This window comes from Uloborus diversus, chromosome 4, assembly GCF_026930045.1.
Source record: "Uloborus diversus isolate 005 chromosome 4, Udiv.v.3.1, whole genome shotgun sequence".
In the NCBI taxonomy this organism is placed as follows: Eukaryota; Metazoa; Arthropoda; class Arachnida; order Araneae; family Uloboridae; genus Uloborus; species Uloborus diversus.
Window position 1 is genome coordinate 108116922 of NC_072734.1, and position 23862 is coordinate 108140783.

Here is a 23862-nt window from a genome sequence, read left to right on the forward strand (position 1 = left end):
CCAAAGTCGATAAGTTTTGAAATTCAGACTTTTAAAAATCTTTGTTTTATTTTATAAAGAAACATTTTCTGAAGATAAAATTGTTTCTCCGTCAAATATAAAAAGAAAAGAAATAGAAACTATTAAAAATGCTGGAATTTATAATGGAGTTTTGTAATTTTGCCGGAATCCACAGAATGTAAATCATTTTAATAAGTTATTGTTAAGAATTGTAATTCATTCCAAGCTGCGTCCACAGACCTCTGGAGACAAAAAAAAAAAAAAAAATTGCAATTGTCCTTCACTGCTTACAAATATTACCAAGATAAGATTGATAACTTATCCTCTATGAAAATTTGCCTTCATAATTGCAGGTAGTTTATATTTTTATCTTACTATGATTGGGATTCACCTTAACCTGTAACTCACACCCATTTGTCACAATAGTTTTCTGTTTCCTTGCAGAAATAGAAAAGGAATTTTATTACTAATGTTCCGAAATTTGAGAAGTTCCAAAATTCAGACATGGCCAAGTCAGGAGGATTCCAAATTTCAGGCTTTTTACAGCATCAGTTTTGAGAGAAACATCGAATTTAGATTTAATTCAAACAAAATTGATAACATATGGAACATCACATGTATGCTAATCCATAATTTAGTCTTTCTCAATTACTCTGCTAATCTATGTATTTCCTGTGAAATTTTTTTATTGCACTTTCGAGCTTACAGATTCCCGCTTCATTGGCTTAATTTTGAAACATGTAGTATTTTACCAATTGAACAGCTTTTCTTATGATTTATTTTGTGTTTACTATGTATTCTATTTTAATTTTGCTTTCAAAGTTTTATTAAATAATAGTTTGCTATGATTTTTCATCCTTTTACATTTTGTGCCGAAGAACTTTAGAAAAAAAACCACTTTCTTCAAGACCAACACTAAATTATGCTTCAAAAATGATACATATTAAGAAAACAGCCAAGCTATGGAAGCAATAAAAATTCCCCCCCCCCCTCCCCCAAAAGAAAAATAAATAAAATAAAATATAAACGTAAAACTTGCTTTCGATTGGATTGCAAGGAAAAGTTTTTCAAATAATATTTGAAACTAAAAATATTTTCAGAGATAATACGGGTATTTGAAATGATTTGAAATATGCACCAGTGACAATATGGTACTGCTAAAAAAGTATAATTTAAGTATTTAAAATTCATGGGAGAACAATTATAATTAATATAATGTTTAACACATCGCTCATTTAGAAGAAGAGTGCCACAACATGAAGAAACAAAATTTTACGGGAGAAGCATTTAAAGTGTAACTCTTCAAGAACTTTGCTATATGAAAAGTAAGTTTGCTGTGCTCTCTAGTGGTTAATAATGGAACAAAAAACCTGTCATTATTTTCCAAAGAAGGTAGTGTCATTTTAAAGCCCTTTAAGCGAAAGAAAGAAAATTAAAAATTTCATACTGTGGCACTTTTTTCCATACAAGCGATATGTTACTTACAAAAAAATATATAATTATTAATTCATAACCAAGATTATTCTGTCAAATTTTAGTCTATGTTAGCCAACTTGGCACCCATTGATTGCTAACCTCCAAAACTGCTAACAATTTCATCAGGTCAGGATTGTTCTCATCAGTTGATCAAAGCTCTTGTTTTGATCAACTGATGAGAGCCAGATATTCGATCAATCTAGTCTAGTTTAACCGGAAGTTGATCCAGATGCAAATTGGGTCTGCTCTTGACAAAACTCTGTCGTGTAAGTGGCCACTTCACAAAATTTCACATCTTAAAAAGAGTCTTTTCACAATATTTCATTTATAAAAACTTTTTTCATCACTTAGAAGTCCATTTTCAGAATGCCTTGGTTCGTTAAAATTTTGTGGAAGCTCTGTTAACAGACTTATCCTTCACCAGTATCTTAATTATTATCCAAAAACATTTGAAACTATTTATAACCAGAAAATAATTACAAACACATGAAATATAGTTCTTAAATAGCTCTTCCTTGTTTAAAAAAGTAAGTATAAAGTCTATGTAATAATAAATGATTTTTTTTTATATATGCACTATGTCATTCTGATATGAACTTACAGATGTAAGTCTTGGGTTTCTGGTAAGTAGCCATGACTTTTGATGAAAAATATGCTGACTCAGTATAAATGGCTTTACACTTTTCTATAAAAGTGTTTGTACCTAGGCAGTTGCTAAATAGAAAATAATAAGAATGATCATACCCAGGAGCGCCCTCAACTAAAATATTTGTGAGGAGGAAATTCTCAATTTGCAGAATGAAATTTCAACTGTACCGAATGATAAAATACAAGCATGCAAACATACCTACATCTGATGGGAAGAGACATTAGACGTTATTAAAACACAGTTTAAAATTTAAAACAAAAAAAGAATCTCAAGTGTGTGCAATATTTTTTACAGATTTACTGCATCGTCAGCAAAATTTGCCGTAAAAGGATTTTTTTTTCTGAGGTTACAGTGACTTTTCATCAGGGCGTCCCTGAAAATATCATTTGTGAGCTAATTTTGAATTACAAAAAATAATTAAACTCCTATTTTTATATATATTTTTTGCTTATGTATAATTAGAATTTCTTTACAGGAAAATCATGAAAACTTGAATTTATTAATTGAGAATTTTCTTGAAATGAAGTTTTTTTATATGAGTTTTGAAAGCAAATTTTAAATAGCCATGCCTCTTTAGCAGATTGACTTTAAATTTAAAGACTGAAATTAAGATTTAAGGTCGAAAATATTATTAAAAGAAATTGTACTCATAAGAATATGCAATTGAGTCACAAGTATACTTTTATTGAAAAATTATAGTCAATTCACGATAACACGAAGTCTGATAACTCGAATATTACTATAACTTGAAGTTTTTATCAAGGCCAGATCCCTTTGTCTTTAATTCCATGCTAATTACTCTCAATATCTTGAAGAAAGAAACAAGTAACTATGAGAGAAAAATTAATTCACCTACACTTAAAATTCCTGCACAATAGAGCTCTAAAGCAAGAAGAGCGCTTGTTGAGCCATTGTGTGAGCTAAAGGAGTTACACGTGCAGAAATGAGTTAGCTTGTTTTCTTTTGTTGTACTGTACTATTTACACTTTGCCATGTTGCTGTCGAGTAGTCAAGTCAACTGATTGTACCTTCATTCAAAGGCTGACCTAAGTTAAGATGCATTCCTCTTCTTTCTTTAGTTCGATCATTTGCTGAGAAGTTCCTGAGAGACAGAGTGTTTTCTTTACTATTAAAGATGTCTAAGCAAGTACTCTGTCAATGATATTAAAAGAAAAAGTAAAAGTTCTAAGGCGGTAGAATTCATGAATCCGAATTTGAAACGAATGAAGGTGTGCACCTTTCCTGAAGCAGAATCTGCTCTATTTAAGTTGTTCCAGTAGTATCGAAATCAAAACCTTGCTTTTGATTTTTTTCTCTCCCAATATTTTAAAGTTAACTGTGCGTATTGTGCTTAAAAACTTTTTTAAGTTCTTTAATTTTGTCTGTATGTGCGTATTCAACAAAATATTCGATGGTTTTTCATGTTAAAATGTCGAAAACCGAAACTAGCAGTAAGTCGAACTTTCAATAAGCCGGAGTTTCTCGTTGGTCCCTTTAGATTCTAATTATCTCGAATGGACTGTATTTTTAAATTGGAATGAATAAAGCTGCCTTAGTTTTCAAAATTAATAACCTGCTTTATCATCATAGGCCAGTGCCAATAGCTTTGAAAATGGTAAAAAGTCGAAAAAATTTAGAACAGGATAAAACCAGTTCGAAAGGTAAGAAAATCTAATGACATTAATAGAAAAAATAAATTACGGGCGAGCTGAGTTCGGGAAGGGGGGTTTAAGGGGGGGAACGGTTTATCACGATTTCCGGAAAAACTAAGAGTCCTATCGAAAAAACCTAAATTACAAAGTTGTTAGTAATGAAAAGATCTACAACTTTTGTATTCGCACTTTTTTTTCTATAACCTTAAAATGTATGCGAAAAATTCAAAAAACCGACTTTTTGGTTTTTATATTTTTATCTCCCACAAAAAAAAAATTTTTTTTTTCACTAAATTTCATGAAAAGTGACCTAGGATAACGACCTCAGTAATTGGCACTTTAAGAGTTTGTCCTTAAACTTAACCTCTGTCTGTTTTCAGTACTTAGAAAAAAAATACTCTCTTGCAAATATTTTTGTCTCAAAGAGTGCACATCTGTGCATCTATTTGGTTCACTAAAATCAAAAAATATTTGAATCGATACTTTTATAAAAATATGTATATAAAAAGTTACCAAAATCCCCAGTAATTGGCATCTGATACCCCAGTGTGATACCACACCTTGTGATCCAGTAATTGGCACATGTTAATAGAACTGGAAAATCACTTTATTTTTTACTTTTAAATTACATACAAATTTTATCATCATAAGAGACATGAGTAATGATAATGTAAAGTAGGTAATCTTTACTAATAATAAAGCAGAAAGTCTGTCTGGATCTCTGTCTGTCAGGATCACTGTGACGTGCATAGACCGTTCGACTGATATTCATGAAATTTGGCACAAAGTTAGTTTGTAGCATGAAAGTGTGCACCTCGAAGCGATTTTTTGAAAATTCGATTTTGTTCTTTTCCTATTCCAATTTTAAGAACAAAATTATCATAAGATGGACGAGTAAATTACGAAATTATCATAACGTGGAACCGTAACATGGGTACAAACCAATTGAAGAGAAAATTCGCCACACAGGCGAACCAAAAGACCTTTTAATTTTTCTATTACGGGCAAAGCCGTGCGGGTACCACTAGTTTTATATAAATTAACGCTAAATCACTCTTCATGTTGGAAAAGTATTTTAGAGAAATAAAAACATAAATTTGGAATGCTCCATGGAAAAGATTTTGAAATTAATGCTGTTTCATCCTTCAATTTGCAGTTTTGATTTTACGAATGCTACCAAGTTAGGTTTGCCCCAAGTATAGTTAAAAACTCATATAGCATACTTTTTTGCATAAGTTTTTCTCTTTTTTATTTATAAAATGCAACAAATCGTTTTTTTTCTCTTGAAAAACCACCCGCTGCAGGCAGCATTGAGATACCGTGGGTGACGAATGGGGGTTAGCAAGCGAATCGAGCAGAGGACGGAGCCCCCAGTATAAAATTAATTACTGACTAACTTTCATTTTGATTTTTTTCTGGTGAAAGTCACTCCAATTGACAAAAAGCCGCAACTTCAAAATTTGATGATTTTGATGCTTTTTTTTGACAATTACTGTACAAAAGCTATCGATTTCAATTTCCGCTTTATCATATTCGTAACCTACGCAAAAAACTGAAGATAATGACACTTCACTCAGCTTTATCGCGGAAATGACGCTATTTCCCCAGTACTTGGCACACATAGTACAGTAAAAATAGGGGTCGGACCCAAACATCCAAAAAAAAAAAAGCTAAACCTGGTGCAAATTTTTTATTACCCTCCCAATAAGAACAGGCAAAAAGTCCCACCTCATTGTGCGTCGGGTTTTTGAATGGGGGGCATCTAAAAATTGCTGTTTTGGGTATTTTTCCAGAATTTTTAGAGTAAATTTAAAGTGAGAATATTATGTTATACTAATTTTAAACGCATGAAATTAAAGGTGTTTGACCCCCAAGAGGGATGATATAACCCATCAATGCCACAGAGCCCCCCTATCCCCGTAAAACGAAGCAGTACCCCCCGAACCCCCCTCCATACATTTCATATGGAAACATTATTTTATGCTAAGTTAAAGTTAGAAATCAAGTGTGTCCATCCTCCAAGAGCGATGGTGCACCTCCTCTCAAAGCTACAGCACCCCCCCCCCTCCGCAAAATAAAATAAATACTCAACCCCCCCCCCCCTTTTATTTCAAGTAGAAGTATTATTTCATGCAAATCTAAAATGCATTAAATCAGGACTGTCCACCCCATAAGAACAGTAGCTCACCTCCCAAAACGAAATTATGTACTAAAATATTATCCTCCCCCCCCCCCTGATGGTGCACACTTGATTCAATGGCCAGAAAATCACGCTGAACCTGTTTTTTGCTTTCAAATGATTTTTCCTAAGCTTGCAACAAAAAGTCTTTGATATCAAAATGTTTTTGGAATCTAGATTCTCAGCAAAATCGTTATTGTTGCAGTTATGTCTAGCACAGTTTGTGCATATAGTTTCACACTTCAGTCCACTTTCAGATTTTCAAACACTCACTATATCCAATGAATCCCTCAGAGCAAGCACAAGATTTGAGGCGCAGAAAGTCTTCTAGAGCTTGGCTGTTGTAATAAGACACAGATTATGTTTCTGTGGTGCTTTCTTTGCACCCATCAAAAATGACAGTATCTTTCCCATACTTACAAATGACCTATACACTGCATTGCTGGCATATTTCCTTGAAGCTTACAGAACCAAAAATATGATCAAACAGGTATCTTCCATCTATTACATATGATGCAGTGAGAAGCAAAGGGGTGTCAGCAGCAAAATTAAAAATTTGGAGATAACCAGTACAAACGGTTGATACAAATGGTTGGTGAACCTCTTCTCTATCTTGGGGCAAGAGATGGTACTAGTAGACCTGGTAGTTGCTTCTATACAGCATGATTTAGAAAAGAAAATCAATGAAAGCCTACCTAGGATGTTATCTTTAAACGCGTTTTATTCAAAACTTGAAAATATCCACTTACATCCCTTTGCTTCTCACTGCCTCATATATGACACCAGTTGTTCGTTCTGTGATGATGGATGAACCTTTTGCTTCAGATAATAGCACTTTGACGATACATGATTTCTTTCCTTCTGAAACCAGTTTCATCTAATACTGATGGAGGATCAGCGCATAACTCGTACCAGAAGTTTTTAGCAATTTGTTATTCTATCTTTACTGTTCATAACCATTCGGTGTAAAAGATGGTTTGGGCTTACACATCTTTACAGATAATAACTACTCTCGTAACAGAAGCTAACCTCCTTTACAAAGAAATACCGCAAAATTGTTTGCCTTCAATATCCTTTGATATTACTACACGAACGTTAAAGGTCTCATCGCAACTCACTTTATCATCAGCGAGCAATACTACTACCAACTTGAGAGATAAGAAACTTCTGGGGGCTTTAGAAACAGATTGTAATTTCCAAACTGAGAGACAAAAAGGTGTAAATATTTAGCATTCTATTTGTTGCATTTGTATTGCTCATTGCTCTCATCAAGACTTGTTCTATTGTTGAATCACTACAGGTTCTTGATCACTCGAATTTGTCACTGCGTTAGATCGTTGGATAGCTGATGTTTTAGCTGATGTTTAATGTGATCAAATTTTTTTTATCGCATAATATACTCAAAAGTTTCAGATAGTGTTGTAAGTATATGTCCGCATATTTAGCATAATTCACATAACCAGCTGCGTAAAAGAGAGATAGCTTGGTGTTTGCAAACGAGAACCTTAGAGGGTGCAGAATTGCAGCATTGCCTGTCTCACTATTGGCAATTTCGATTTGTCCCCCCTTACGGTGCTGGCAAAAGATTGTAGAAAAGTTGAAGTAAGTTAATCAGGAAGAAGTAGGGAAACTTTGGTCAATTTGAACTTTTTTTATGCTGCACAGGAATTTGGTTTTCCAGCGCTTTAAACAGTTTAATAACTCCAGTCACAAATAATTTGGTTACTGAGCTCGCTTAGATCTTTTAGAATTATCATTCTGATATTACCATATCATTGTGTGACATTTTGTATTTCGGGAAAGTTTAAATCAGGGAAATTTTTCCATAAACTTCACTGCAATAGTTGATTTTAGAATGTAAATTCAGCCCTCCCCCCCCCCCCCAAAAAAAAGCGATGGTGCACCCCTTAAGTGTGACGGAGTACCCATCCAGAATAAAAGCCCTCAAAAAAGAAAGAAATAATCCTTGAAAAAACTGCCTTAAAAATTCCAATGACGCAAAGCTGCTCCATGGAACCCCCCCCCCCCCCCCAATCCCCCCTCCGCCTGTCCACCCCTATTAATTAGAATTTTATTCTGTGAGAGTTTATTATTTTACTACTATAGAGTGGTTTCTGCGAGGTTTGAGAATTTTTTTAAGTAATAGAAATTATTTTTATTTAAATAGAAGATTATTTCCCCCCCCCCTTTCCCCCAAAACCCGACGCGCAAAGTGCTGGGACTTTTTACCCCTTCTTGCTGGAAGGGTAAGAAGTAATTTGCAACAGGTTTCGTCTTTTTTTTTTTGGATGTTTGGGTTTGGCCATTTTTTGGCCTAATTTTACTGTACTAACATGCCAATTACTGGGGACTAGCAAAATTGAAGCACCAGTAAATGGCACCCATCATTATTTTAAAATTCCAAATAGGGGCGAAAATATACTTCTACACAATTAAAGTAACACCTTTCAACTAAACAAAACTTTTGACAACGAAAATTTAAAATATATTTTAAGTCAGATTTTAATGGATTTATGTGCATGCTTCCCTTAACCGTTTACCCGCCAATGTTCCAAAAATGGAACATCATATTTAAGTGAAAATTTTCCCAAGAAATAACGTTAAAATAAACAAGTTTTTTTTTAAACACAGTTTAATCTTATTTCAAAGTATTTTTTGATTTCCTGCTTGATTGTTTATATGTTTTCAATTATTTATTGCGATTTTTCAAAGATGAGTGTTTTTTTTAGCTTTTTGCAACTTTTTCTTATAAAATTTACCAAAAATTGGTTTTTTCAGAAAATGTGATGATATTTATTATAGTTGTGAAAAATACTTCAATGTATGATTTTAAAATGCTTGAAGAAATGTACAATGATATTTCCGAAAGGTGTACCCCTTCAAAATAGCATGTTCCAATTTTGGAACATTGGCGCTTTTAGGGAGTCAAATTTCCAAGAAGTAAATCGTTCGACTTCCAAGGGGAAATTTCATTTTTCGTAATATATGTTTCTTTTTTTTTTTCTCATTTTGAATGTACTCTGATGTAGATGTTGGCAAAACCAAGTAAGTTTATATTTTGAAAGGATAAGATGTTTCGTTAGCAAAGAAAATAATAATGGTCTTCTGTTTGACGGACTATATGGCTCCGAATCCACACCTGCTCGGACAGCTGCATTGTCACGTAATAATAAAAAATAATATTAGTGAGAGTTTTATTCTTCATATTTTAAATGCAGTTCAATAATTCGTTAGCATTGTTTTCGGGCGAAACGAAATTCTGTTTGACGTATACCAACTGTTCATAAATGTTAAAAAATGTCTACAAGATTTCTTACTGTAGAACAAGCTGTGGCTTATTTAGAGACATTGTCAGATTCGGATTTGTCAGATGTAGATATATGCCAATTACCCCCTGATGAACTAGGCAATATCACTGAGGAAGAATAGATGTTGACAGAGATGAAATCCTACAATTTCTTGGTTTGTTGCTATTGAGTGGGTACCATTCTGTTCTTTCTGAAGATATGTATTGGAGCAGTGCAGAAGATACATCTGTGCCAATTGTACCAACAGTTATGCCTCAAAATCGTTTTCGAAAAATAAAAAACAACTTTCATTTGATGGACAACCATGAATTAAAACAAAATGACAAACTAAGAAAAGTTTTCCTTATTTACGAAGAATTGTGTAAAAACCCTCAACAATTTGGTGTATTTCATGAAAAATTAAGCATAGATGAATCTATGGTTCCCTACTACAGTCGGCATTCATGTAAAATGTTTATTAGATGAAAACCAATAAGATTCGGCTTCAAAATTTGGATGCTGTGCTCTTCAAGTGGATACCCATATTCCATGGAGATTTATTCAGGCAAAAAAGAAGGATCCCCTGATCTGCAATTAGGATCCAGAGTTGTAAATGATCTATTATCAGTTTTGACTGACACGTCTAAGCATGAAGTATACTTTGATAACTTTTTTACATCATATGACTTAATTTCTCAGCTATCAAAAAAAAGTGTACGAGCAACAGGAACAATTCGTGAAAACCGAACTGGCCATTGTCCACGGAAATCCAAAAAAGCCCTTTCTAAAGAAGATCGCAGAAATTTTGACTATCGATCTGATGGATCAGTGTACATGTGCAGCTGGAAAGATAATGCAGTGATTACAGTAGCATCTAATTGTTATACACATGCATCTGTAAAATGTTACTCAAATGCGCAGAAATGCAAGATAGATGTGCCACAACCTCATCTTATCAAGAGATACAATGAAGGAATGGGGGGTGTGGACGTCTTGGATAAACTTTTAGGGAGCTACAGACCTCATTTGAGGAGTAAAAAATGGTGGTGGAATCTTTTTAGTAATGCGCTGAATATTTCAGTTGTATCTAGTTGGTTACTTCATTGTGATTTACACGAAGTCAAGATGAAGCATTTAGAGTTCCGAAGAGAAATAACAACTCACCTCCTAAGAAGAAAAGTACGAGTGGAAAGTCCTCCAGGGCCTCGTTGTCATTTACATAAACGGTCAAGAATGTCTGACGGACATTATATTGTATCTGCATCCCAAGGACGTTGCGCGGTGTGCAAAAAAAATACGACTAAGAAATGTTTCCATTGCGACAAACGACTTCACCAGCAACGCTTCCTTTCATATGATGGGCATTAGATATTTCAGTATTGGATTTTCTGAATTCTGATATGTACACAAATGCAATTTAAAATATTATTTTTTCCGCAATAAAGTATGCTAAGATAAAAACCGCATTCAAAACCTCTTAGTTTAAAAAAATTCTCTGAAGAAAAAAAAACTTCATGCAAAACGCCAATGTTCCAAAAATGGAACACACTGAAAATCATAGTAAAAAATTTTTTTCTGGAAATTTTATTTTATTTCTGTATTTACTAGACATAAATAGACATAATTTCAAAAAATTACTCAAATTTGATCATCCGTCAATAGTTCGGCGGTTAAACGGTTAAGCCAGAGAAGAAGCTTTTGCAACAAAAATGGCTTATTTGACGCAAGCACAATTGTCTCTCTTTCCTACGAACTGCTGTCATTTAGTAACATGAATTGAAGTTATAATCTTTAAAATTAATGTACATTCGGTTGGTATATAGCCTTTTTTTAAAAAAAATTGGATACAAGTCTTTTTTTAAGACATTTTTGTTGGAAGTGCCAATTACTGGTGCCGTGCCAATTACTGGGATGTTACCCTACTTATGTCCCAAATACACTGTAATTTTTTGGATTCAAAATATTTATTTTTTCTCCTTATTTTGATTAAGTATTAAAAAAGCATCAAAATTTTCAATCAAAAAATCTCACGTCGAAATATCTGATTTTTAAAAAAAAATCGGAGCAAGATTTTTTCGTTGGAATTTCTACTTTTTGATGGTATAAAAAAACAATATACAATACTATGGAAGCTTTTCTTAAAAAATGAAGAAAATAAAAAAACTCGAATTTGAAAAAAAAAAAATTTCAAATTCGAGTTTTTTTTATTATTATTTATAGGATATTTTGACGTGAAATTTTTTGATTGAAAATTCTGTTGCTTTTTGACTGCTGAATCAAAATAAGGAGAAAAAATAAATATTTTAAATCCAAAAAATTACACTGTATTTGGGACATAATAAGGTAACTTTTCATTAAATTTAGTGATTTTTTTTTTTTTTTTTTTGTGGGAAATAAAAATAAGACCACAAAGTTGGTTTTTTGAATTTTTCGCATACATTTTAAGGTTATAGAAAAAAAAGTGCGAATACAAAAGTTGTAGATCTTTTTATTACTAACAACTTTGTAGTTTAGTTTTTTTACATAGGACTCTTAGTTTTTCCGGAAATCGTGATAAACCGTTCCCCCCCCTTAAACCCCTACACCCCCCTTCCCAAACTCAGCTCGCCCGTAATTTATTTTTCCTATTAATGTTATTAGATTTTCTTACCTTTCGAACTGGTTTTATCCTGTTCTAAATTTTTTTGGTCTCAATTATTATTGGCAATGGCCTATCATTTAAACATTCGTATGTGTTTTCTCTCCTCATACTCCCAAAATTTTACTACAGTTATTTTGAAAATATTTTGGTCAAAAAATAATAGTAATACTAGCCTGCATGCCCGGCGTTGCACGGGCTACTTAAAAAGTGAAAGAGCTGTTCAATTGATGTTTTTGTATTACTCTGACATCAGTTTCTAAAGCGCTAAGGAGTAAATAATTACGCGTAATGCAAGGTTTGCAAAACACCAGTAGAGCATATTTTTGGCAAAAACCTCTTTAACGTTAATCATATTTATCAATAATACAAGTTATGAGTATTTTCAATTAGCACAAAAGATGAAAATATATGCATTCTCAACTATAATATGTGCTCACTTTAAACTGAATTAAATCTGATAGAATATATCTGAAATATTTATGTACAATTACAATCAGCTTTTTACATAAAATGACACACACTTTTTTGTTGATTACGTGAAACTAAAGCACCAAAACTTATTAAATACCAATAAGCATTAATTTAATATCAAGCCATCAGATTCCAATTAAGCTTTAGTTAAAATCCTTAAAAACAATCTTTTTTGTTCAACTCTGTTTCAATTAAAGAAATCCAAACAATCTTAATTTAACGTGTTCTTTTAACGATACAAACTGTATTGCAAAAATCGAAACAAGGAAAAAGAGATTTATTACAATTCGAAAACTCACCCATGTGACGGAAAAAAGTCCAACAAAATAAACATAATTAGTCGCACATCCTAAATGTACCCAAATATGAGGCCGGTGAATGATAAACTTACACTTCAATCAATAAACATTACTAAAGAAACATTTTTCATATGCTGAAAAGAGTTAAGAACGTTGAATGTGAAAAAATAAGAAAGGACAGACGATAAATGTCCGAATAGAGCAACCAATTTTAAACTAATTAAAAATGAAATTCTAGATGGAAACGTTGTTTTAAGATTTAGACAACAGCCAAAAAAATCTCTTTTGGCACAATTATTAGAATTTTATTTGCTCACCCCATATGCAAAATGGCAACAGGAAAGAAATAAAAATTCCTGAATAGCGGTATGTTAATTAACGTTTTAATTAATATCTCCGCTAATTAAAGTCGTACAATTATGAGATTGGTCTTATTCTTGTCTTTGGAAAATTTCGAATTAATCGGTATCTCGTTTGACTCCCGATTCGCAATGGTTCTCGAGAAGATCGATCTTCAGACAGACAGACGGACGGACGCGAACAGATTTTAATATTATAGTGGATTTTGCTGTTTGTTACTCAGAACTTCTGCTTTTTTGATTCAAGCAAATTTCAGAACTTATTTTTCTGCACAAATATAAAATTTTTTTCAATTATTGTAGTTTCCAATCTGGAAATTTGTTCATTGTATTTGTTTTCAATGTTTTCCTTACTTAATGGACATTTGTGTGCAAATATTTTATTTGTGCCCTGATTTTTGTTATAAGCTTGCATGCATGGATATCTTTTATGTTTATATTTTGTTTTCGTTATTTTTTGTTGAATAAAAGTTCTGAAACCTTTAACTAAGATATGAGTTTTACAAATTCTTATGTAATTAATTCTCTTTTTTTCCCCATCTCTTTTGCACAACAAAAAGTTTCTTTTTACTGCATTTATTCAATTGACTTTCAAAGCAATTGATTTGGTGCTGAACCAATGCAGTTCTTGTACATGTCAGAATTGATTTGTTACTGCACAATGCATTCACTTTTTAATGTATTTCCTTATGCTTATTGAATCATTCAATTGGTTGTAGTATTTATTAAGATGGTTTATTCTGTTTTAGCTTGTTCCAAAAGATAATTCTGAGTTAGAGAAGTTAAATAAGTTGAAAGAGCAAGCAGAGCAATGGAAAACTCTTCAGCAGCCTGCTGCTGCTGCTGCAACATGGCCTTATGCAACCGCTACCACTGCTGCTCCTGTAAATACAACTGCTGTCTCAACAACTGATCCTACTTTAACAAATGTTCAGTCAAGTACCAGTGTAGCCGAATCTGGCACAACCCAGGTCAAGCAATATTTTCTATTTTAATCTTTTGTCGCTCGACTTGATACATATGTGGATTTTTAGTATTTTTCTTAATAATATTAATAGATTTTCAGTTTTTTTGCATTGGCAAACCTTTTTAACGTTTTTAAATGTTTTTCTGTTATATTTAATTTTCCATTTTAACAGGCTGGAAAAAAATTTCATCTGTAGTTTCAAATTTGCTTTTGCAAATAACATTTATTATCAGAAGTTAATTTTTGTTTGTCAATGTATGTTCCAACATTATTTGATAACTTGATTTTATTAATTTCCTGATTTTAAAAGGAGTTATCTTGCTTATTTTATTTTTTTATAACTAAATTTCTTATTATTTTTCATTTCATTTTGAATCTTAATAGTTTTACGATCAAGCACTTTCTTTCTCATTTTGTGCATATATTATGAATATAAATAAATGATCCAAAACATTTTTATGCATTCATACTTATTTGTTAGACTGCGTTTAAATTCGTAGCTTCTATTAAAATGAGAAAAACTCGTAATATGTTTCATTTATTACTTGCAAAAAGATAACTACTATCTATTCTTACTATCTTTCATTCTGTTTTCCGCTATCACTTCTCTTCCACATAGATGACTGGTATGGGGGAGGGGGAGGCAACTGCCCCCTCACCTTCAAAAGTAATGGGGCTTTGCCCCTCTACTTTTCAAAGTTCAAAATTAACGATCCGTTCAAAAAAGATAAAATTGATCGATTCAACTGTTTAAAGAACGACAAATCAACCTAATACTTAACAAATTTGTAAAAAAGGTTTAAATGTTTAACTTTTCTTTGTATTCAATACAAATCCAAATGAAAATATTATTATTCACAATTGCAAGTGTTGTGTGTGAATAGAGTTCACTGGATAAATACCCAGGGAAATGCACATTTTGGTTTTGTGTAGAGACGTACCGAGTAGCACTTTGGCCGAGTAGCCGAGTACCGAGTACTCGGCCTTTCACTACTCGGCCGAGTACCGAGTTACCGAGTACTCGGCCTTTCACTACTCGGCCGAGTTACCAAGTACCAATTATGTTTTAAGAAGAACCACTGACACACATGTGATGAATTTTGAACTTATTGGAATAGTAGTATAGACCTCCTTGTCCATATAATAGTTTTTAAAACTAAATTCCTGCTGAAATTTAATTACGCATTATATATACAATTTTGTTTGTGTCAAAAATTTTACAAAAAAATAATTTTTAAAATTAAAAATAAATAAATAAAAAGTATGATTAATCAAGTTGGAATTAAAACAAATTACAGTAAAATCCCTCTAATGCAGACACTAACAGGACAAATTTTTTTGTCTGCAATATAGAGGTGTCCGCAGGACAGGGGTTTAATAATGTTATTTGCATTGGAACTGGGGAATTAAAAATTGTCCCCCTTTCAGGGGTGTCCGTTAGGAGGGGTTTCACTGTATACCAATCAATCATAGTTCTAGTCCGCCAAACATAAATAATTTTTAAAGCAGATAAAACAAATGTGCAGGAACACTCCAGACACGTGTTTCTGCCCCCCCCCCCCCATTACAAGGAACGTCTTTTTCAGTGCATAACATGTGAGCTAAAGAATATAAAGACATTCAACAAAAAAATTCGACTTTTGTCGGATGCCTTTAAATCTACGAGCTCCCATTTTGTGCATTGAAAAAGGAATTCCTTGAAATGCCAAAACACGTGTCTGCAGAGTTCCTGCATTGTGCTTTTAACGTTGTTTTATTTCCTTTTATTTTTTAAGCAAAGGTATTTTTATATTTTTATTACTAAATTCTGTTTGTTGCAAAAATCCATTTTTAATATAAAAATTCCATATTTTCTATACTTACCTTTTTTGCGTAATTTTTTAATAAATAAGTTTCCTTAACTTTGGGGACATTAAAATAAAGATTTATTCCATTGAAGCATTACAAACTTCATTATTCTCAAAATTTAAATTTGACTTATAAATTTTAATTGTAAATGATTGCAGAATATAATGCTTGCTCTTTTTTTATATAAAAATTTTAGTATCTCTTGGACAATATTCAATTTTTTGCAACTACTCGGTATTGGCCGAGTATCTGATCAGAATTTGGCCGAGTACCGAGTACTCGGCAAATTGGCCGAGTAGGCCGAGTACCGAGTAGTTACCGAGTACTCGGTACGTCTCTAGTTTTGTGCATTGATACTAGGACTTGACAGATGGCAATTTTTGGCCGATGGCCGATTATTTTTTGTTTCAAATGGTCGATGGAAACATCTAGGCGGCCAAAATATAGGTTTCTAACATTTTTTAAGGAACAAAAAAGTTTTCAGTGCGCTGTAGAAAATGATACCCAGTCATATATTAAAAAATGGATGGATAAATAAATATGATAGTTAGGCAACTGACATATTTATATTTCTTATTTTTTGAACAAAAATATGTCTAAAATCACAGCAAAGTAGAGAAAATACGTGGGCAGTAGAAATATGTTTTTAACGGAAGGAAAGATAATAGAGAAAGAGAGACCGGTTTTAAGGATTGTAATGAAAAGTCACACAATTACACTAGCAGTTAAATGTTCAAAGGTAAAAACGGAAGAAAACAAAACTTTAACTAGAGATTTATAGTATTTTGGCATATAAAAATTATAAGGATAGAATTCTAAAATATTACTATCGAAAAATATCACTTTTAAATGTACTTGGAAAAACTTGAAATTGTCCAACCAAACCAAAAGATGTCCTACAATTTCTTCTATAAGCCTTCAATTAAAAAGAAGAAAAAAAATCCGGGCAATGTTCCCTAACTCCCCCTCTCAACATCATTAAAGTTCTTTTAAACTTATTTGGGTGTTCAATCCCCCCCCCCAACACCTCGCCTTTAACATCTTCGGATATTCGAAAATTGTTTTGAAGCCTCCATTTTGAAAGATTGCTACGGGAGGGAGTTTGAATCCAAACTCTTCCTTTAACGTTGCCAAAAAAGCTTGCAATCACATTTTTAAAACTTCTATTTTGAAAGACTTCCTTTGGAGAGCGAGCCCTAATAACATCTTCGAAGATCTTCGAAAACTGCGTTTTTATTACTTCAATTTGAGAAAATTGCTCCACACGAGTCCCTGAACCCTCCCCTCATCCGTCTGCTTTCACTACCAAAGCTGGGGCCTACAATTGGATTTTTAAGACTTGAATTTCGAAGGCTTTTTGGGGGAGAGGCATTCCCTGAGCCTCTTTCGCCACCAATGTCACTAAAGGTCTTCTTAGACTTCATTTTTTAAAAATTTTTGTTGAAATTTCTCTTAATACGTCCTCCCTAACATCAAATGTTGCCTGAAATTGCACATTTGAAATGTTATCGAGAAATTGCAACAGAAGAGTGCCGAAATCCTATCCTTCTCAAACGTTTCTGAAGATAGTTTGCAATGGTGTTTTAAAACAAACTGGAAATTAAATAATAATAATAACGTTAAATCAACAGTACAAATAAAACTTTCATTTATAAATACCTCTATAACTAATATTCATCACAGCACAAAAAAACCAATTCTATCACTATAACATAACAGCTGTTACACCAAACGCAGAGCTTTTTTAAGCAGTATACTGAACGTGAATATACTTACTGAGTACATCACATATTGTTAAACATCATTAATAGCAGATAATTATTATCTTTTAGTTAAATGAATTAGAGTTATCTGAAAGATATAATTGGGCTTGAAAAAAAAAAAGGCATTCATATAAGTTTTTTAAAAAAAATTTTTAACATTCATAATATTAGAATTCATAAAATTAAATTTATTTTCTTTAATCTCTTGTTTTAATAGCTGTGGAGAAAATGATTTTGTTGATTAGTTCATATCATTATAATTAGAGGGAAAGTTAAATATAGAATTTCAGAAAATTTAAATTTTTTTTCTTCAGTTTTCATTCCTAAAGAAAATTTAAAAAAAAAAAGTAAAATCGTGAAAGTAAAATTACTGCATGCAACCATTTTTTTAGACAATGAGTTATAAAATTATAAATAAGTATTTCAGTGAAAAAACTAGCCTTCTTTTTAGGCATTAAAAGCAAGAAGGAAAATTATTTTTTTAGGGATTTTAATCACCATGCAAACACTGAATTCAGTGTTTCCTGCACTATTCTTATGATTGAGCTTTTACCACAGTTGAAGTCTTCAATTAAGGTCCCAAATTATATGTCAGAGTATGTGAGTGTTTATTTGTTGTGTTAGGTCAAAAAGGGTAAGCTAAAAATCGGGAAACCATTGAGGTTTACGGTTGCTGTTGGGAAGGAAAAGATTCTGAGATTTTGTCCCACAACATTGGTTGATCCCCCAAATTTGAGCCTCGTTTTTCGACATAAATTGCTTGATTAACATGCAAAAACAGACTAATTATTTCAATTTTAGAGCAAAAAAATCTAAAAACTCATCAAACTGAGTGTTTGATTAGTATCGGCCATGTTGTGAAAATATTGGTAATGATCTCGATCCTAATGACTCAACATAGGGGAGGGTGGGCCACAATTTTTGAAACAAAAAACATATTTTTTATTTTTTGTATATTGGTGAGTTCTAGAGCACAGAAACATATTTGATTATGTTAAAGGGATCAAATTGTAGTAACCACCAAATTTAGCCCATTTAATGTAAGGCTTTATAAATTTGAAAAGTGTCTCATTGTGGCCCAGTATTGGCCCACTATGAGACATTAAGTAGGGCCACAATGGGACAGCTGAATAATCATTGTATTTTTACGTAACGTTTGCAAAATAAGTACCTATCTTTAGCTAGTTTATTCAAGAAACTTAATTCGGTGTAGAGTTATTAAAAAGCATTTTGCAACAGCATTTCAACATTTCTGTACTGTATTTAAACAATTCAGTAAAGTATTCAAACAAAAAGTAAGCAAAGGTTAAATTTTAGTGTTTTTCAACAGTAGTAATACATTCTGGAAATTGCATTATAAGCTCTCTCCCTTCTGAATGGATATCTGGCTGAGACAGTTTTCCTAGGATATATATCTTGGCTGCTTATATTCGAAATACCGTTATCTATATAGATAAATTTGTTTTTAAAGGAGTTAAAACTTTTCTGGCACTGTATTTTTACCTCATTATCAGAACACTTTGTAATGACAGATGCATATTTATAGAAAGTATGCCGGCTTGAGCTTTTTCCACTTAACGGGAATTGAGCTAAGACAAAATCCCCTTCTTTAAGGCCCCGGGTCACTTTTAATAATTAGTTAAAATATAAATATTTTAAAATTTCTTTTTTTCAAACTAAAACAAGAAGTTGATAAGTATTTTACACTTGCTTACTGCTACCTGGGCTACAATGAGACGTCTCATTGTGGCCCAAAAGAAAGTCTCATTGTGGCCCAAACAAGAAAATAAAGATTTTTGCTTCATATCATTGAAATAAACCTTAATTAAAAAATAATATAGCTGAATAATAGAAGATTAAAGTGTCAGTAATAACATAAACTACAACACTTAACTTAATTGTGGAAGTTTTTCAAGATTATGATAGATGCAAGAAATTATCCAAATAACTTACAGTGTGTCCAAACAGTAACTATTTTTTTCTACAAAACAAAAGCATAAAACAGCATGGAACTAGGAATTTTGGAAAACATTTTTGTTATGTTTTCTCCACCTAGGTGGTGGTAGCTGTCAGAATAGTATTTATTTTTGAATTTACAATGTCTCATTGTAGCCCACCCTCCCCTGGTTCCGAAGTACAAAACTGGTGTTGGTCACGTTGTTGCCAGATTTCGAGCCCCATGCTGTTCTCACTTTTAATTATGCCGTAGAAAATAGATAAATAAGAGTTAGATTTTTTCCCTGAAAAACATCTGCAATGTATCAGCATTTAGATGCTTTTCAGGACCTATGGGCCAATGATTTTTCCAAGTTAGCATCAGCGGCCAATGCCTATCACAGAATTTTTGAGCCATTGGCCAATGCATTGGTCAAGCCCTAATTTTTACCCTGGTATTACCCTCAGAAATAAATACCTGAGTATTTCACACCACTACCCATGACGATTCAATAATTAAATATTTTCATTGATGGTTATTTGTTTTAGTTTTTAATGTATGTTTTTGGTTCTTTAAATTAATCTTACCATCATCTTTAACTCCATTTTTTGCTTAAATTCATTTTTGTGAAAATTTTTCAGACCTATTTTTAAAAGAGATCTGGCTTTTTTATTTAATATTTTAAGTGAGGTTATTACATTGCTAAGCAGAATTTCATTTCTTTATATAGTGGCGCTGCTTAATGTGATCACTTTGGGACAAATACAATTTGATAACAATAACCGAAAAAAATCCAGGAGACACAAAATGATTTTTTCCCCAATTAGGATGCATTTATTTTGGCAACCTCAAATTGAAATCACAATGACTCAACTGAATGCAGTTTTAAATTATTAAATTAACAGAATGGAAATATCTGAATTATAAAAAGTTAAAGCTAAATTATGTCGTTTTCCCTGGCAATTGTAAACCAGTTTTAAAGCACATTCAGCTTTTTTATCTTTTCCGGCATAGTTTGGCTTGTTGTTTAAATTTTAATTTAACTTCACTTTGTTTTCAATCTCAACACAATTCTTTAACAGTTTACAAAGTAATGGCAACAACGGAAGTCCTACATCAATGCCTGCAACATGTCCAGCGCTTGAATGTTTTTAGGTGCAAAAGAAAGTTTTCTTAGGGGGAGTCTGTGGTCACTGGGGGGCGAACGTTCTGTATCTTCATTCCTAGAAAAATTTTGAACTGCTATTGAAAACCACAGAATGCTACACAGAAAGTTAGTCTTGCCATGGTTTGCCTGTGTATTTCTGTTAATTGAGGAATAAAAACGAGGAAAAAATTGAAAGTTTATGAAAAGTGATAAACGAAGACGCTGATTACAATATCCGACTTTTTTAATGTGTGTTAACATACAAGTATTTCAGGACTTTGTGATTCTGATAACATTAAGCGAATGATATCATTAACCGTGATCACATTAAGTGGCGCCTACTGTATTATATATGTATTAAAAAAATCACTGTACTACAAAATATACTTCCTAATGTTTAAAAAAAAAGCTTCTAAAAAGTACTTTTGATTAGTATTCATGTTTTGAATGAATTGCAGTATCCGTTTCACAATATGTCTATCTCAAATGATTCAAATTTGATAAGTTTTTAAAAAATTTCATCAACATTTATCAATTTAAGTATTCATAGGTATTTTTTTTAAACATGAACTTTCATTTTAGATGGATAAGGAAGATGAAGAATTTGAACGTCAGTTTAAAGATTGGGAAAAGCAGTTTGATGCCTGGAAAAGAGAAAATAGCAATCATCCAGACAAAGAAGCTTTTGCTCGATATGAAAAGCAGTGGCAAGAATGGCGTACGCAATTGTTGCAGAAAAAAGAACAAATGCAGAAAGCAAAAGCATCAAAAATGACTGCTCAACCTGCTACAGATGTTACTGCAGCACCTCCTGCTGTCGCAACTCCTGCTACTATGACACCTGCCACCGGTATGTACCTTTTCTTTTTTTGTTTCACTAAATTAAAGCAAGATGAAACAATGTTTTGTCTTTGCACCGGAAATGGAGGCACATTGTGAAATCCCCTAAATCTATTTTCCTCTGTGTTAGGAATTTGAAATCTAATTGAAACTGCTACGTAGAATGTTTTCAAGGGGCCAAAATCAAAAATATAGGTGCAATTTAAAGTGAATGAAATGTAAATGATGTTTTATAAAAACTGATAGAAATAAAAATAAGACAACTGAACCCAATTACAGGTCAAAATATATATTTCTTTTGTGTCTGTTTTTTGCAGTATCAGTGCGTTGGGACAGAAAGGATTCAATGTAATCCAAAATTTATATGTTACATTTGACACTTAAGTTAAGAAATAATATTTATATGCCACATACTTGATTGTGTTTTTTCACATTGATGTGTATTGGATTGAAGTTGTTCCACATACAACTTATGTGCCTAGCATGGCAGTACAGCAATCTAATTATTTCTAAAAACTTTGCTTAGAAATTGACCCAGGATGTTCGTTATCGATTGTTCTCTAGGAAAACACCAATCTCTGCAATGCCCCCATTTTCACCTGAATACATCCTCTCAAACCATTCCTCACAATTTCAGGCTCTCTGAATTTTCAATTGGTTTTGGTCAAAGGATGATGTTATTTTTGCGGTTTTTGCCGATTTTAAATTTTGTTGCTGATTATGACGCTAACCTGGTTAAGCGAAAAGCTTTTTCTGTAGAGATAAAAGAAAGTAGAAATTAGATGGTGGTGAAATTGAATGCCCAGTTTTCTAGGAATTTTTTCTTTCTATATCGGGGTAAAATTTCTTATTAGCTGATCTAAATAAACTCAGTTGCCCAGGGCTGCTGAGAATCGAGGCGGGCTCCCTGTTGGTTCAGTGAAAACTTGTCAAATTTATTCTACTCTCATCCCGAGCCGAGACCCCCTAAGGGTAAGGACCCCTAGATTTCAACTTCGCTGAGATGGCCTCTCGTCAACTCTGCTTTTGCTATCACCACAGCAATCAAATTTCTAAGAGGAAACTTAACTTGTAAATGAGTAGTGACAAGTGTTTTTAATGATGCCCCCCCCCCCTTTTTTAAAATATGGCACCCTTTCACTTCAATACTGGATATAAGTAGGGCAAAGTGAAATGGTAAAATATTTACTCCACTTTTAGCACCTCTTACCTCGTAATATTTTATCTATGTTGTAACATATGTAATCTATTCTAGTCAAGAAGAAATCGCCTCTGAAAATCAAAGCATATTATATTATAAGCAATTTTCAAAAATTGATAATCAAAATTGTAATATTTTGTTGCAAGTCAAAAATTATTTTGATATTATCAAATGATGAAGTTATTGTTATTAACATTTTAAATATTAATTGGGACCTTCTAATACTCGGTGCAGTATTTATTTAGTTAATATATAGCAATTTGTATTTTTAATATTTTTTATAATGAGTTAAGTACATGCAAGGCAAAGTGAAATTGTTTATTTTGTTTACTCATTCAATCATTTACTAAATCACTTACGTTTTCATTTATTAACTAATTTATTTGCCTTCCTTCATAAAATAATTCACTTATTTATTTTCCTTTGATATTAATTAATAATTTCCTTTGATATATTAATTTATTAGTTTATTGTTTTATTTTCCTTTTATTTATTCAATTATCCTTTTATTTTGCTCATAAATTTGTTCAAAAATATTTTACAATCAATATATATATATATATATATAAGGGTTTCCAATCCCAAATCCCGTGGGTTCCCGCAGGATATTTAGCAGGATTTTGCTCTCAATCCCGCGGGAATCCCAATCCTGCAAATTTCTTTAGATTCAAGTGTTTTCCAGCTTTTGCCACTCATAAAATGATTATTTTCACAAGCATCATCTGAAGTTTGAATCTTCCTCCTCATATATCTACAAGAAGAGCAAGTAAAACTTTGTCTCAAATGACCAACAATGGATTTACTATTTCAGAACACAATAAAAATTGAGTATATTTTTCTGAGAATGACTGGGTATTCTCATGGGAAGTTTCAATTTTCATACGTTCAGCAATTGAGAAAATGCGTAAAAAGTATTTTTAAAAACCATCACTAAAATGTATCCAGAAGTTATCCAAACAAACTTTTACAGAGACTGTGACTTGGTGAAATCAAGCAGTATTCACCCCTTACTGTAATGAATCAAATTTACTTATACAGTGATCAACGTTATTGAAGCAACAAAGGTATTATCAATGCAAGTTAAATCGGATACAGCAAAACACATATCCAACAGATATCGTTTTTGACCGAAATTTGCAGTTCTTGG

General features: G+C 32.3%; 1 protein-coding gene across 3 annotated transcripts in view; it reads left to right on the top strand.

Annotated features, from left to right (window-relative positions):
• LOC129221348 (YLP motif-containing protein 1-like) overlaps nucleotides 1-23862 on the top strand; it is a 110392-nt gene that overhangs the window by 29780 nt on the left and 56750 nt on the right. For 2 of the 3 annotated variants that reach the window (XM_054855816.1, XM_054855818.1), the window contains exons 2-3: nucleotides 13763-13984; nucleotides 21257-21524. In XM_054855816.1, the coding sequence (XP_054711791.1) occupies nucleotides 13763-13984; nucleotides 21257-21524 (490 nt within the window). The remainder of the gene's footprint in view (nucleotides 1-13762; nucleotides 13985-21256; nucleotides 21525-23862) is intronic. The other variant, XM_054855817.1, reaches the window with a different exon arrangement.